General features: G+C 41.7%; 1 protein-coding gene across 1 annotated transcript; it reads right to left on the reverse strand.

Annotated features, from left to right (window-relative positions):
* Positions 1-454: 454 nt before the first annotated feature.
* Positions 455-10,166, reverse strand: Malsu1 (mitochondrial assembly of ribosomal large subunit 1). Its single transcript, XM_048339694.1, has 4 exons — positions 9,902-10,166; positions 8,369-8,547; positions 1,983-2,064; positions 455-661 (listed from the first exon to the last, which is right to left on the reverse strand). The coding sequence occupies exons 1-4, from the start codon at positions 10,146-10,148 to the stop codon at positions 474-476; spliced, it is 696 nt and encodes a 231-aa protein (XP_048195651.1). The 5' UTR covers positions 10,149-10,166; the 3' UTR covers positions 455-473.
* Between the last annotated feature and the right edge of the window lie 2,127 nt (positions 10,167-12,293).

The raw sequence follows: 12,293 nt of genomic DNA on the forward strand, positions 1-12,293 counted from the left end.
GATGATATATGTCAGTGTTAAAATATGCACCATTTTCTAATTGATTTTCAGCTCCTGAAACATTGTGGACATTGATTATACTATTATTGCCTATGAACTACAGGTTCCAGGTAGAAGAATATGCTGACCTCTTGCCTCAAAGTAAATGAATTCAATGTGAAGTGATTTTTGTTACTGTACAAAGAGTAAGACTTATTTACACTTAAGCAAAATCAGTAAAAAAAAAATAAATCTGAACACAGCACTCAATCACAAGAACTAGTGCTAGTGCTAATATTTAGGAAATCCTGCTGGGATCTCAGCAACAAAGACAATTACTTAAAGCCACTTATCTATAATACCTGTGTGTCCGTTGGCATAACTGCCCACCCATGAGGTAAATCAGACTGGTTCTAGCAGCAGAACTGAGAAAGTAAGATTTAAGACCTCTTATTTTCCAAGAAGTGACTCAATCCAAGTCTGAAATGACTGTTTTATTGACATTTGAATTCCACTGGTGCCAAGGATGAAGTGTTATCTTCTATTCCAAGAATGAAGTCTTCAGGTAACACCTCAGGTGCTATCTGAGATAACTGGTCATCATAAGAACGTAGGGTCCATAATTTCTCCAATTCATAGGTTTCTCTGGTTTCTGGGAGCATCAGATGCATCACCATGCTGCCTGTTAAGGACAAACAGAGCAAAGAAACAATTCATGTTCATTCTGTTTTCATAACCTCAATTTAGTATGAGCCTGGGACATTAGAACAGTGGTTCCAAGATCACCATTACCTAGGAACTGTTTAGAAGAGCAAATATTTGTGCACCCTGTCCCAGAACACAAAACACCTGCAGAAGTGATACTTATGCCAACATGTATCATTGCTGACCCAAGTGAAAATGATGATCTGTTGGGTTCCACTTAGGAGAATTCTCCATGGATATCACAAATAGTCCAGAAACAAAGGCAGTCAGTACTATCAAGGTTTATTTTTATAGTCTTAGAAATCTGTAGGGACTACTCTCATTACTGCTAAACATCCTAAAAGATATTGCCAAGCCCACAAGATGAACTGATCCAAAATACTAATAGTGGCAATGCTGGTAAACTTCTAGCCTAGGTGTACAAGAACAAAAGTGCCCTGCTTCCTGGTAATTATAAAAGGCACCATAGTCTTAGGTTACTCTACATGTGTCAGCTGGCCCTTTGTTGCCAAATGGGTTCTAAGACAACTAGTATAAAATCTGTCCTCTAATTCCCAAATGATCCTGTCATCTGCTGGTATCTATGAACCTTGAAGGACAATTCAGGATAAAATCTCAAACTGCTCATATTCTTTCTTGGGGCGGGGGGAGGGGGAAGAGTGGAGGGGTGGCATAGGGCTAGAACTCTGGGCCTGGGTGCTGTCCCTGAGCTCTTCAGCTCAAGGCTACTGCTCTACCACTTTGAGCCATAGTGCCACTTCCCATTTTCTGGTAATTAATTGGAGATAAGAGCCTGACAGTTTCCTGCCTGGGCTGGATTGAGCTGGCTTTGAACGGTGATCTTCAAATCTCAGCCTCCTGAGTAGCTAGGATTATTATAGGCACAAGCCATCAGCACCTGACTTTTCATATTCTTTTTTTTGGGGGGGGGGGGGTTTACAGCCTGAAAATCTTTATTGATCTAAATTTGGCATGATCAGAGTATTCAAGTGGCAAAATTGTGAACATTACTATGGCTTTTCATATTCTTAACATAGTGTTGGAAGATTGAGTTTCATCTATTGCCAAGCTAACATTTACCTTATCGTTACCCCACAGTACTTTCTCTACTAAGGATCTATCCCATCTGAACCATGGTAGTCAACCTTCTGGTCCCATGTGGTTAGGTGCAGGTATCTATTAATATGGTCCTCAGGAGTGTATTTTCTAGAATATTTTAATCAAGTAAAGCTTTCCTTTCACATGTAAGACTACTTGAGAATTATTAAAATTCACCCAACAATTTTAAAGTAACTTACCAAAATCCACACAGAGCCAGTCATCTGTTTCCTTCCCTTCAATCTTAACGTGAGGCTTACTTTTACATTTTAGATATTTGTACTGAAAAACAAAGCCAAGCCATATATTAAAAGGTGAAGGAAGTCTCTGACAGAAGCATGTAGTGGCATTTTTCTGAATTTGGAGACTAACTTGTTTCTTTTATCTATTTCCTTCTACGTGACTGATAGGACTAGACAATTCTGTCTTCTACATCTCCAAAATCCGTTAACCTATCATCTTCCGTGTTTTCTGATCACTTTGGGACATGACTATTTCATACTAGAAATCAACAGCATGAAAACTAGAGTATGTATAAATTCAACAGTGCACTCTTAAGCCAGTGGGGCAAAGAAATTGCATAGGAAAAACATTTTGAAACAGACAATTCTGAGATGAAGTAGCAACACTACTGGGGGGGAAATTTTGTAGATGGAACAGAGATTACAACAACCTAAATTTACATGGTAAGAATTTAGGAAATGAAGCCATGTGTGGTGGCTCATTCATATAACTCAGAAGATCAGGAGAATTTGATTTGAATTTCCTGGCTTGAGGCCAGACTAGGAAAAAGGAGCACCTCCTCCCACTCCCCAATTTGACCAGTAAAATGCTGGGTGCAGGGCTGAGAATATGGCATAGTGGCAAGAGTGCTTGACCTCATATACATGAAGCCCTAGGTTCGATTCCTCAGCACCACATATATAGAAAATGGCCAGAAGTGGTGCTGTGGCTCAAGTGGCAGAGTGCTAGTATTGAGCAAAAAGAAGCCAAGGACAGTGCTCAGGCCCTGAGTCCAAGGCCCAGGACTGGCAAAAAAAATAAAATAAAAAAAATATATATATATATATATAATTAGCATACCAAATTCAACAGTATAGTAAAAGGATTATGTGACGTTACCAAGATTTATGGAATACAAAGATGGTTTGAAATGAAAACCAGTTCATGTAATAAATATATAATTTTAGTAGAATAAAGGGAAAATATATGATCATGTGAATCAGTGCACCTGACAAATCTCAACACACTGTTATGATAAAATTAGTAAAAAAAAAAAAAAAAGGAATAAAAGGGGGAGAATGAAGTCATATTCAGTTCATATTGTATAAAATTAGGAAAATTGGAGGGCACGGGTTAGAAGGAACAGGGGAAAATGATGAAAGGGGTGATATTAATCAAGATTCATTGTATTTATAAACTGACATCTTGAATGGTAACCCCTTTGTACAACTAAGTCAAAATATAATTTTTTTTTTTTTTTTGGCCAGTCCTGGGCCTTGGACTCAGGGCCTGAGCACTGTCCCTGGCTTCTTGCTCAAGGCTAGCACTCTGCCACTTGAGCCACAGCGCCACTTCTGGCCATTTTCTGTATATGTGGTGCTGGGGAATCGAACCTAGGGCCTCATGTATACGAGGCAAGCACTCTTGCCACTAGGCCATATCCCCAGTCCCCAAAATATAATTTTTTTTTTTTGGCCAGTCCTGGGCCTTGGACTCAGGGCCTAAGCACTGTCCCTGGCTTCTTCCCGCTCAAGGCTAGCACTCTGCCACTTGAGCCACAGCGCCGCTTCTGGCCGTTTTCTGTATATGTGGTGCTGGGGAATCGAACCTAGGGCCTCGTGTATCCGAGGCAGGCACTCTTGCCACTAGGCTATATCCCCAGCCCCAAAATATAATTTTTTAAAGAGTCCTTCTCAATGTAAAAAGGCACATAACATACTCAATGGCTAAAAAGAAGTGAAAGCTTTTCATCTTCAGATTAAGCCACAAAGGCAGCTTTTGATAACTTCTATGCAACAATAGAAAAGCTATCCAAACAGAAGACAGCAAAATGATTTCTGTAGACATGATTTCATGCAGAAAGCCCTGAAGATGCCACAAACCAACTCCCCAATCCTTTCCTAGAACTAACAAATTGAACTACACAGAAATCAGCTTCATTTCTTCTATTCACTAAGTAATCTGAAAATGAAACACTTAGGAATAAACCTAGCAAAGGAGAAAAAAGGACTTGTATACTTGAAACTACCAAACACTGCTAAACGAACACTATCAATCATTGTAGATTGAAAGTGTGTTTATTTGCCATCCTGGGGCTCAGCCTCTGGGGCTTGGGCTCCATCCCTGAGCTCTTTTTTGCTCAGGGCCAGGACTCTAACCACTTGAGCCATAGTGTCATTTCCAGCTTTTTCTGTGACTAATTGGATAGGAGTCTCACAGGCTTTTCTGCCCCTAGTGGCTTCGAATTGGGATCTCAGCTTCCAGAGTAGCCAGTATTATAGGTGTGAGCTACCAGCACCCCTTTTGAAAGACAGTAGTTTTTAATGTCAATACTACTCAAAACATTCAACACAATCCTTTTCAAAAGCCAACGATGTTTTCAAAAGAAACAGAAAAATCCATTCTCAAGTTTATGTGACTTTCAAGTGATCCTTAACAGTTACAAACAATCCTGAAAAAGAACAAAATTAAAGGTCTCTCATACCCTGATTTAAAAACTTAGTTCTGGGATTGGGTGCTCTGTTTGTTTAGCATGCTTAAGGCCCTGGGTTCAACTCCAAGCACCAAAACAAAAGATTTGGTATAAAGCTACAATAATCAAAACATTGTGGTACTTGCATAGTTGGACTGTAGACCAATGAAGATTTTATGAATAAAATTTCATCCATCTGTCCAAACGATATTCAACAAGGTTGCTAAGGAAAAGCTAGTTTTCAACAAACAGTGCTGAGGACACTAGGTGTCCATATGGAAAACATTTTATCTAAAAAACTTTAAAATATGGGGTTGGATCCCTCTGTACATCACCTTTATAATAACAAAAAAAGTTTTAAAAAATGTGGGGTTGGAGGCATGGCTTGGTTGGTAGAGCACCACCAGTGAGTGAAAACATCAGATACCAAGTTGAGTACTGGTGGAGGTGGGAGGACTTAAAATGGATTAAATACCTAAGACCTGAAAGTATAAAACTCTAGGAAGAAAACACAGAAAGCTTCACAATGTGGATGTGGCAATGATTTCTTGGATAATATCAGAGGCACAGACAATAAAAGAAAAGAACTAGTAAACTGGACTCATCAAAATTAAATACTTTTCAAGCTAGGAAAGGGGGATGTGGAGAAATCAGTAGTAAAGGGCTGGGAATATGGCCTAGTGGCAAAGAGTGCTTGCCTCATATACATGAAGCCCTGGGTTTGATTCCCCAGCACCACCACATATATAGAAAACAGCCAGAAGAGGTACTGTGGCTCAATTGGCAGAGTTCTAGCCTTGAGCAAAAAGAAGCCAGGGACAGTGCTCAGGCCCTGAGTCCAAAGCCCAGGACTGGCAAAAAAATTTTAAAAATTAAAAAAAGACATCAGTAGTAACTCACTTACAGGCAAGTTTGAGGCCTTGGGTTTGATTCCCAGCAAAACACACAATACCACTTAATGCATCAAATGACAATGGTAACAAAATAGGCCATTTACAGAATGGCAAGAAATACTTGCAAATTACATACTTGATAATAGAAGAACTCTTACAAGTAAAGAAATTCTTTTTTTAATAAAGTTTGATTTAAGAGTGGACAAACAGAGCTGAGTGCTGGTAGCTGACACCTCTAATTCTAGCTACTTGAGAGGCTGAGATCTGAGGATGGTGGTCTAAAGCCAACCCATATAGGTCCATGAGACTCCAATTAACCACCAAAAGAAGCCAAAAGTTGATTTGTGGCTCAAGGGATATGAGTTAGTAGCCTCGATTAAAAAAAAACAAAACTCATGGACAGTGCCCAGACCCGGACTTAAAGTCCCAGGACTAGCACAAAACAACAAAAAAGTCTAGGTGCCAATGGAACAAGCCTGTAATCCTAGCTACTCAGGGGGTTGAGATCCGAGGATCAGGATTCAAAGCCATCTTGGGCAGGAAAGTCAGGAAACTGTCATCTCCAATTAACCACCAAAAGCCAGAAGGAGAGCTGTGGCTCAAGTGGTAGAGTGCTAGCCTTGAGCATGAAAGCTCAAGGAGAGCACCCAAACCCTGAGTTTGAGCAGCAAGACTGGCAACAACAACAACAAAAAAAAGTGGGCAAATGTCTTATCTCTATTTGGCAAAAATATGAAAATGGAAAATCATAAAAATATGACAACTAATCATTACAGGAATCCAAATCAAAACCACAATGAAGATAGGGATGTTGCTCAAAGGCAGAGTGCCTGCCTAGCATGGAAGAGGACCTGGGTTCTATCCCTAGCAATGGAGGATGGAAAAGCGGCACCAGAGTATGAAGAATATCTTTTGGTTACAATGTGGAGAAATTAGAAACCTTGTGAGAATGTAAATTGACATAGTAATTATGGAAGAAAATATGGTAGGTTCTCCAAAAGTTAACAGAATGACCAGTAGTTCCACTTTTGAGTGTAGGATTTAAAAGCAAGTTTACTGCACTATTCACAACAGCCAAAGTTGGAAGCAAACCAAGTGGCCATCAATGGATGATGGCTACACAATGACCTAAAACATACAGTACAACATTACCTTAAAAAAGAAAAGGGCACCAAGCACCAGTGGCTGAAGCCTATAATCCTGGCGTGGGAAGCTGAAATTTGAGGATCAAACTCAATCCAGACAGAAAAGTCCAATGAGACTCTTATCTCCAATTAATCATTAAAAAGCCAGGAGAGGAGGTAAGGCTTAATTGGTAGAGTGCCAGCTTTGAGTAAAAAAAAGCCAAGTGAGAGCAAGAGGCTCTGAGTTCAAGCCCTAGGACTGGCACAAAAGAAAAGGGCTGAGGATGTTGATCAGTGGCATTTTCATAGTAATGTACAAGCCCCTGGGTTAGGTCCCAACACCTTCTGGTACCTTTGATAGATGACCTTTGAAGGCATGATCTGAGAAATCACTAAAGGATACTGTATGGTTCTACCTGTGTAAGATCCTAATAATAGTCAATTTCATGGACAACAAGCATGGTAGCTGCATGTGGAAGAGGGAATGGAGACTGTTTATGGAGTTATTGTTATTTCAGTTTTGCAAGGTAAAGTTTTCAGGACAGTAGCAATGATTACTACTAAAGCCACTAAACTGTACACATAAAAATAATTACAAGCCAAGCACCGGTAGCTCATTCTTATAATCCTAGCTACTCAGGTGGCTGAGATCAGTTTGCAGTTTGAAGCAAATCCAGACAGCAAGGTTTGTCAGACTCTTACCTGTAACTAACCACCAGGAAGCTAGAAGTTTTAGAGCTGTGGCTCAACGTGGTAGAGCACTAGCCTTGAGCAAAAAGAGCTCAGGGACAGCATCCAGGCCCCAAGTTCAAGCCCCAGAGCCAGCACAAAAAACAATAAGCCCTACGTTATACATATTTTACCACAAACTTTTTAACCTTACATTTCTCTCCATTCTCATTACTTTGTAAAAGGAATTTCTAGTCCATTATTTTTCCTCTTGTAGAAACTTTTCTGAAAAACCTCTCATTCTTTTAATATCCCCAAGTCCAATGTCATTACTGAGTCTTTATATTACTCCATCACACTATTATATCACACAGAGACTCTGGCTTACATCTCTTCCCTATACTTTCCTGGTTCTCTTCTCTTCTCTATTTTTAGACTCTTCCTCTGTTCTGTCACACTATACCAGATCTATTTTTAAGAGCCCTTTTTATTTTACAACCCTTTTCTAAGCAATTCCAGCTATTCTGATCTTGCCTTTGGCCAATTTTCATCACCCAAGAAAATTCCATTATCCTATACAGTGGTGGCAGAATCAGCTATATGCTTCCAAGCAGTTTCAAGACTTAGTCCAAATGGGAAATGTGCCCACCTTCCTTTCCTAAGACTTGTGAGTTCACAGAGCAAGGACTACATCATTTTTACTTTCCCAATACTGAGCATAATGTTGGGGAACAGTAGACATACTCAGACATCCAAATTAAACCTTAGACAAGCACTGCCCAGAATATTTTAAATTTTGGAACTATTTTGTAGATCTCTTATATGGTAGCAAAATATGGCTAGTGCAACTGTGTACTAGAACAAACAGAATTTATAAGCTTAACTTAGAACTAAATAGTGGCTAATGGCTACCATATTTTAGTGTCGTTCTAGAAATCTTTCTGATTTTACTGTTTTCTAGCTTGCCCTTATTTTCTTGGGGTTGTGGTTACAAAAGACAATTAGAAATAGTTTGACTCAATGGGGTTGAATACTTCCATCTAGATTTTTCACTATTAAAGAACAAATTCTGCAAATTTTGCAACTTCTGAAAGTTCAGGCTTCCTAAGTAACCTAAATACAACAGAAGTGTTCCTCCTTCATCTGCTCCATTGACAACATTCCCCTGAGTTAATTGGTCCAAAAGAGAAAAGAAAGCATCCTACCATTTTCACAATGTAGTAGCCCATAGCATGTATGTGCCGGGTGGAAGTTCCACTACCAATTACAAAGTAATCAGTATACTGCATTTCTGGAGGAACCTTGATCACACAAATATCTCTTGCATTTTCTTGCCTCAGAAGTGAAACCAGCATATCGATGTCAAACTTGAGATCAGTATGATCTGAAATGCATAAATGTTTGTCAGATAGCCAAGTAGAGGACAGTCCTGTATGTATTCAAAGAAGCAGGCAGAGATATCGATGTGTCCCAGAGAATGTAAAACTGCTACTTCTTGAGATAATCCAGAGTCCAGGCCTTCTGAAAGTTAAACCTGAGAAGCAGTTTCATGTATTCCTGCTCAGCTTTTACAGCCAGAGTGTTTGGGTTACCACCCTGCATCCTTTGCTAGTGCCACAATTAAATAGAGCGAACCACAGGATACTGGCAAATGACTTTTTATTCACTGTTACTGAAATGTGCAATATACTTAAAACTCAGAAATGCTATACAATGAACAAAAGGGAGTAGCACAATCTGGATAGGGGATGACACCTGGGCCTATTAAATTGAATCCCACTCATTAAAGGTTACGGAACTAGAAATGTGAGCTGGAAGTGCTCAAATAGTATCTATTCTACAGTAAGTCTGAGATAAACTCAGGCTTACACGTGCAGCCCAAGATCAAAAAGAGCCAAAACTTTCAGTAATTCTCATTTTTTCAATCAGGTTTTTTTTCTTACAAAGCAATCTGGACTATGTCTATGACAATACTTCTTTTCAAGCAGCGATTTAAATAGTTTATTCTTCAGTTTGGAGAAGTCTGTAAATGTACAGCTTTCTTAAACACTAAAACTGCCTCCAAAGAACCAAAGAGCCAGTAAGTCCATCGCATCACCTGGTGATTGCCGCTCATTCCTGTAATCCTACCTGCACAGGAGGCGTGAGATCTGAGGAAGCTAGCCTAGACAGACAAATCCACGAGTATCATCTCCAATTACCCAGTAAAAAGCCAGATGTGGAGATGTAGCTCAGGTGGTAGTGCGCCAGCTATGAGCTGGAAAAAGCAACGCGAGAGCGGGAGCCAGAGTTGAAGCCCAACCACACGCATGCACACAAGAAGGTACGTACACGCACAAAACTTGCTCTCTTTTTAATGACTTCTTTACTATTTTACACTCTAAAAACGTATACAATAACCCGATTATCTTAACCCGGACTCATCTCAGCTCATACACATCCATTGACTCGAGCTTCTGGCTCCTCCTCAGAACCCTCAGGCCCCAGCAGGCAGGACCCTAGGAGGAGCGAGAAGCGGGTGAGGACAGCAAGGCTGAGCCGCCGGGGCTCCGGGGTGGCCTTCGACGACCGATGGCGTTTTGAGACGACAGCTCATCTTCCCTCCCGTTTCTTCGCTATGAAACAGGCATACTAAGTCCCTTCCAGCTTTGGGTCTACAGCCTGGTAACCCCGAAGTGCACACAGAGGGAACTCAGGCCGCCTCGGTCGGCCCTGGGCCCCCCGCCTCCACACCATACCTGCAGCGCCCGGCTCCACACGCCCCTCGCCGGCCCGCCGCTCCTCCAGCTGAGGCCCATGGTGTAGGCCGCGCACACAGTTCTGGCTCAGACCCGCCCAGCAGTGTGCCGCTCTAACAGGAAGCCGCACCTCCGGCAACAGCTGAAACCAGGACCCCAAAAACACTGCGGGCCGAGCTCCCGCAGACAGGGACCCGCGCTCGAGGAGCAGCGCGACACAACGCGCCGCACAGCCGCCGAGCCCCATCTCAGCGGACGCGGCGCAACGACGTCATGGGGCGGAGCCTCGTGACAGCCTAACATTACGTCCGCGATGAGCGGGGCCAGATCCCGGGGGCGGGGCCGGGGGCGGGGTCTGGAAACTAAAATGTTCCCAACTTTCCCGTCGGCTGATTCTGAACCGTCTAAATCTCCCCAGCCGTGATTGCTAGGACTGCACATAAAGTTCTTTTACTTTCTAACTTGATTGATACGGCTAAAGTTGTCTCTGGATGAAATGACCCCCATGCCTAATCATCTTCAGGCAAGATGGCAATATTCCATTCTCAAGAAAAACAATTTCTCATCATCTATGAGTTCAGAGACAAGGGCTGTCAGGTCTCCATCCTTAATATTAGATACCAAAACCCATTTGAAGCTAGGTGCCGGTGGCCCACGCCTGTGATCCTAACCCCTCAGGAGGCTGAGATCTGAGGATCATGATTCCGAGCCAGCCTGGGCAGGGAAATCTGTGAGCCTTTCATCTCTAGGTAACCACCAAAAACCTGAAAGTAGAGCCATGTCTTCAGTGGAGTGAAAAAGCCCAGGGACAGTGCCCAGGCCCTGGGTTCAAGCCCCAGGACTTGCACTTGAATACACAATTTAACGGTGCTGGTGGTGCACTTCTGCAATCCTAGCTATTCAGGAGACTGCGATTTGAGGCTAATTGTAGTTCGAAGGTAGCCTAGAAAGAAAAGTCTATGAGACCATCTTTAATCACCAAAAAGCCAGAAGTGGAGCTATGGCTCAAATGATAGACCATTAGCTTTTGGAAGAAATGTTCAAGGACAACACCTGGGCTCTGAGTTCAAGTCATAGTACCAGCACACACACAAACACACACACACACACACACACACACACACACACACACACACACACACACACACAGAGTTCTGGAGCCTGGAGTCCCCACAGCGTGCTCATAGTATCTAAAGGTCCCAAGGACCAGTAGGAACAGCAACTTTCTAATGGTGTTAGAAGGAAGGCAGCAGCCGGAAGCTTTGAGACACAGCTGACTTGTGGAAGAGCAGCTGTTAGGGTGGGAGTAAAGGGGACTCACTTCCTTAGCTGCCTCTCATCAGAAGATTGCAGATGCTATGGGCATGCTGAGTTAGCCACCAGCAGTCATGGTGAATCTAAGCAGAAGTAAGACCTTTAAGACAGAGGGTGATGATTTCAGGGAAAGCCTAAGAAGTCAGGGCTCTAGCCAGTTTTGAGTGAAATAGCTTAAATTTTATCCCAATTGGTAAGTTCAGATTGCACACAGAAAACAAAAAGATTGTCAATAATCCATTCTTTAAAAAATTATGAACAATTTCCAATAGTACAGAAAAAAATAAACTACTCTTCAGCAAATGTTTATTGTGTTATATTTGTTTCAAGCTGTTTTTTTCTCCAGAAAGAAAATGTTACAGATTCAGCTGAAGCTGCTCCCACCCTCCCTCACCATGCCCCTCCACCACCACAGCTAACCCCAGCCCTTGAGTTCCTATGAACCATGCATGCACACTTTGGCTTTGAAATTTGTGTGTATTCATGAACCACTTATGACATTTCAAAGCTTTCCTTAAACACTATGATACTGTACCAGTGACTTATAGCTGATCTACCTTTGTTCTTTTTGTTTACATTTCTCTAATTACTGTGGTTGAACTGTTGTTTGTTTGTTTGTTTGTTTCTGGTGCTGGGGATTCAATTCCGGACCTTGTGCACCCTACGCAAGTGCTCTACTATTGAATTACATCCTAATCCATGGCCCCCCAAAAACATATTTTCATGCCTATTTAGAGTTCTTTTTTTTTAGTTCTCTGTTTGCTAACCTTTGCCAATTTTTTCTCTTTAAAATTCTTTTTAGACGTTCCTTTGTGTGTATGTATGTATGAGAGAGAGAGAGAGAGAGAGAGAGAGAGAGAGAGAGAGAGAGAGTGCTGGGATGTACTGAGGCTCGAACTTAGAATCTCAAGTTCTCCTTTAGATTTTTGCTCATGGTTGAAGGCTGGTGCTCTACCACATGAGCCACAGGTACACTTCCAGCTTTTTGGTGGTTAATTAGAGAAGAAAAAAGTCTCCTGGACTTTTCCTGCTAAGGCTAGCTTCAAACCATGATCCTTAAATCTGAGCTTTCTGAGTA

The sequence above is a fragment of the Perognathus longimembris genome, chromosome 2 (assembly GCF_023159225.1).
Source record: "Perognathus longimembris pacificus isolate PPM17 chromosome 2, ASM2315922v1, whole genome shotgun sequence".
Lineage (NCBI taxonomy): Eukaryota > Metazoa > Chordata > Mammalia > Rodentia > Heteromyidae > Perognathus > Perognathus longimembris.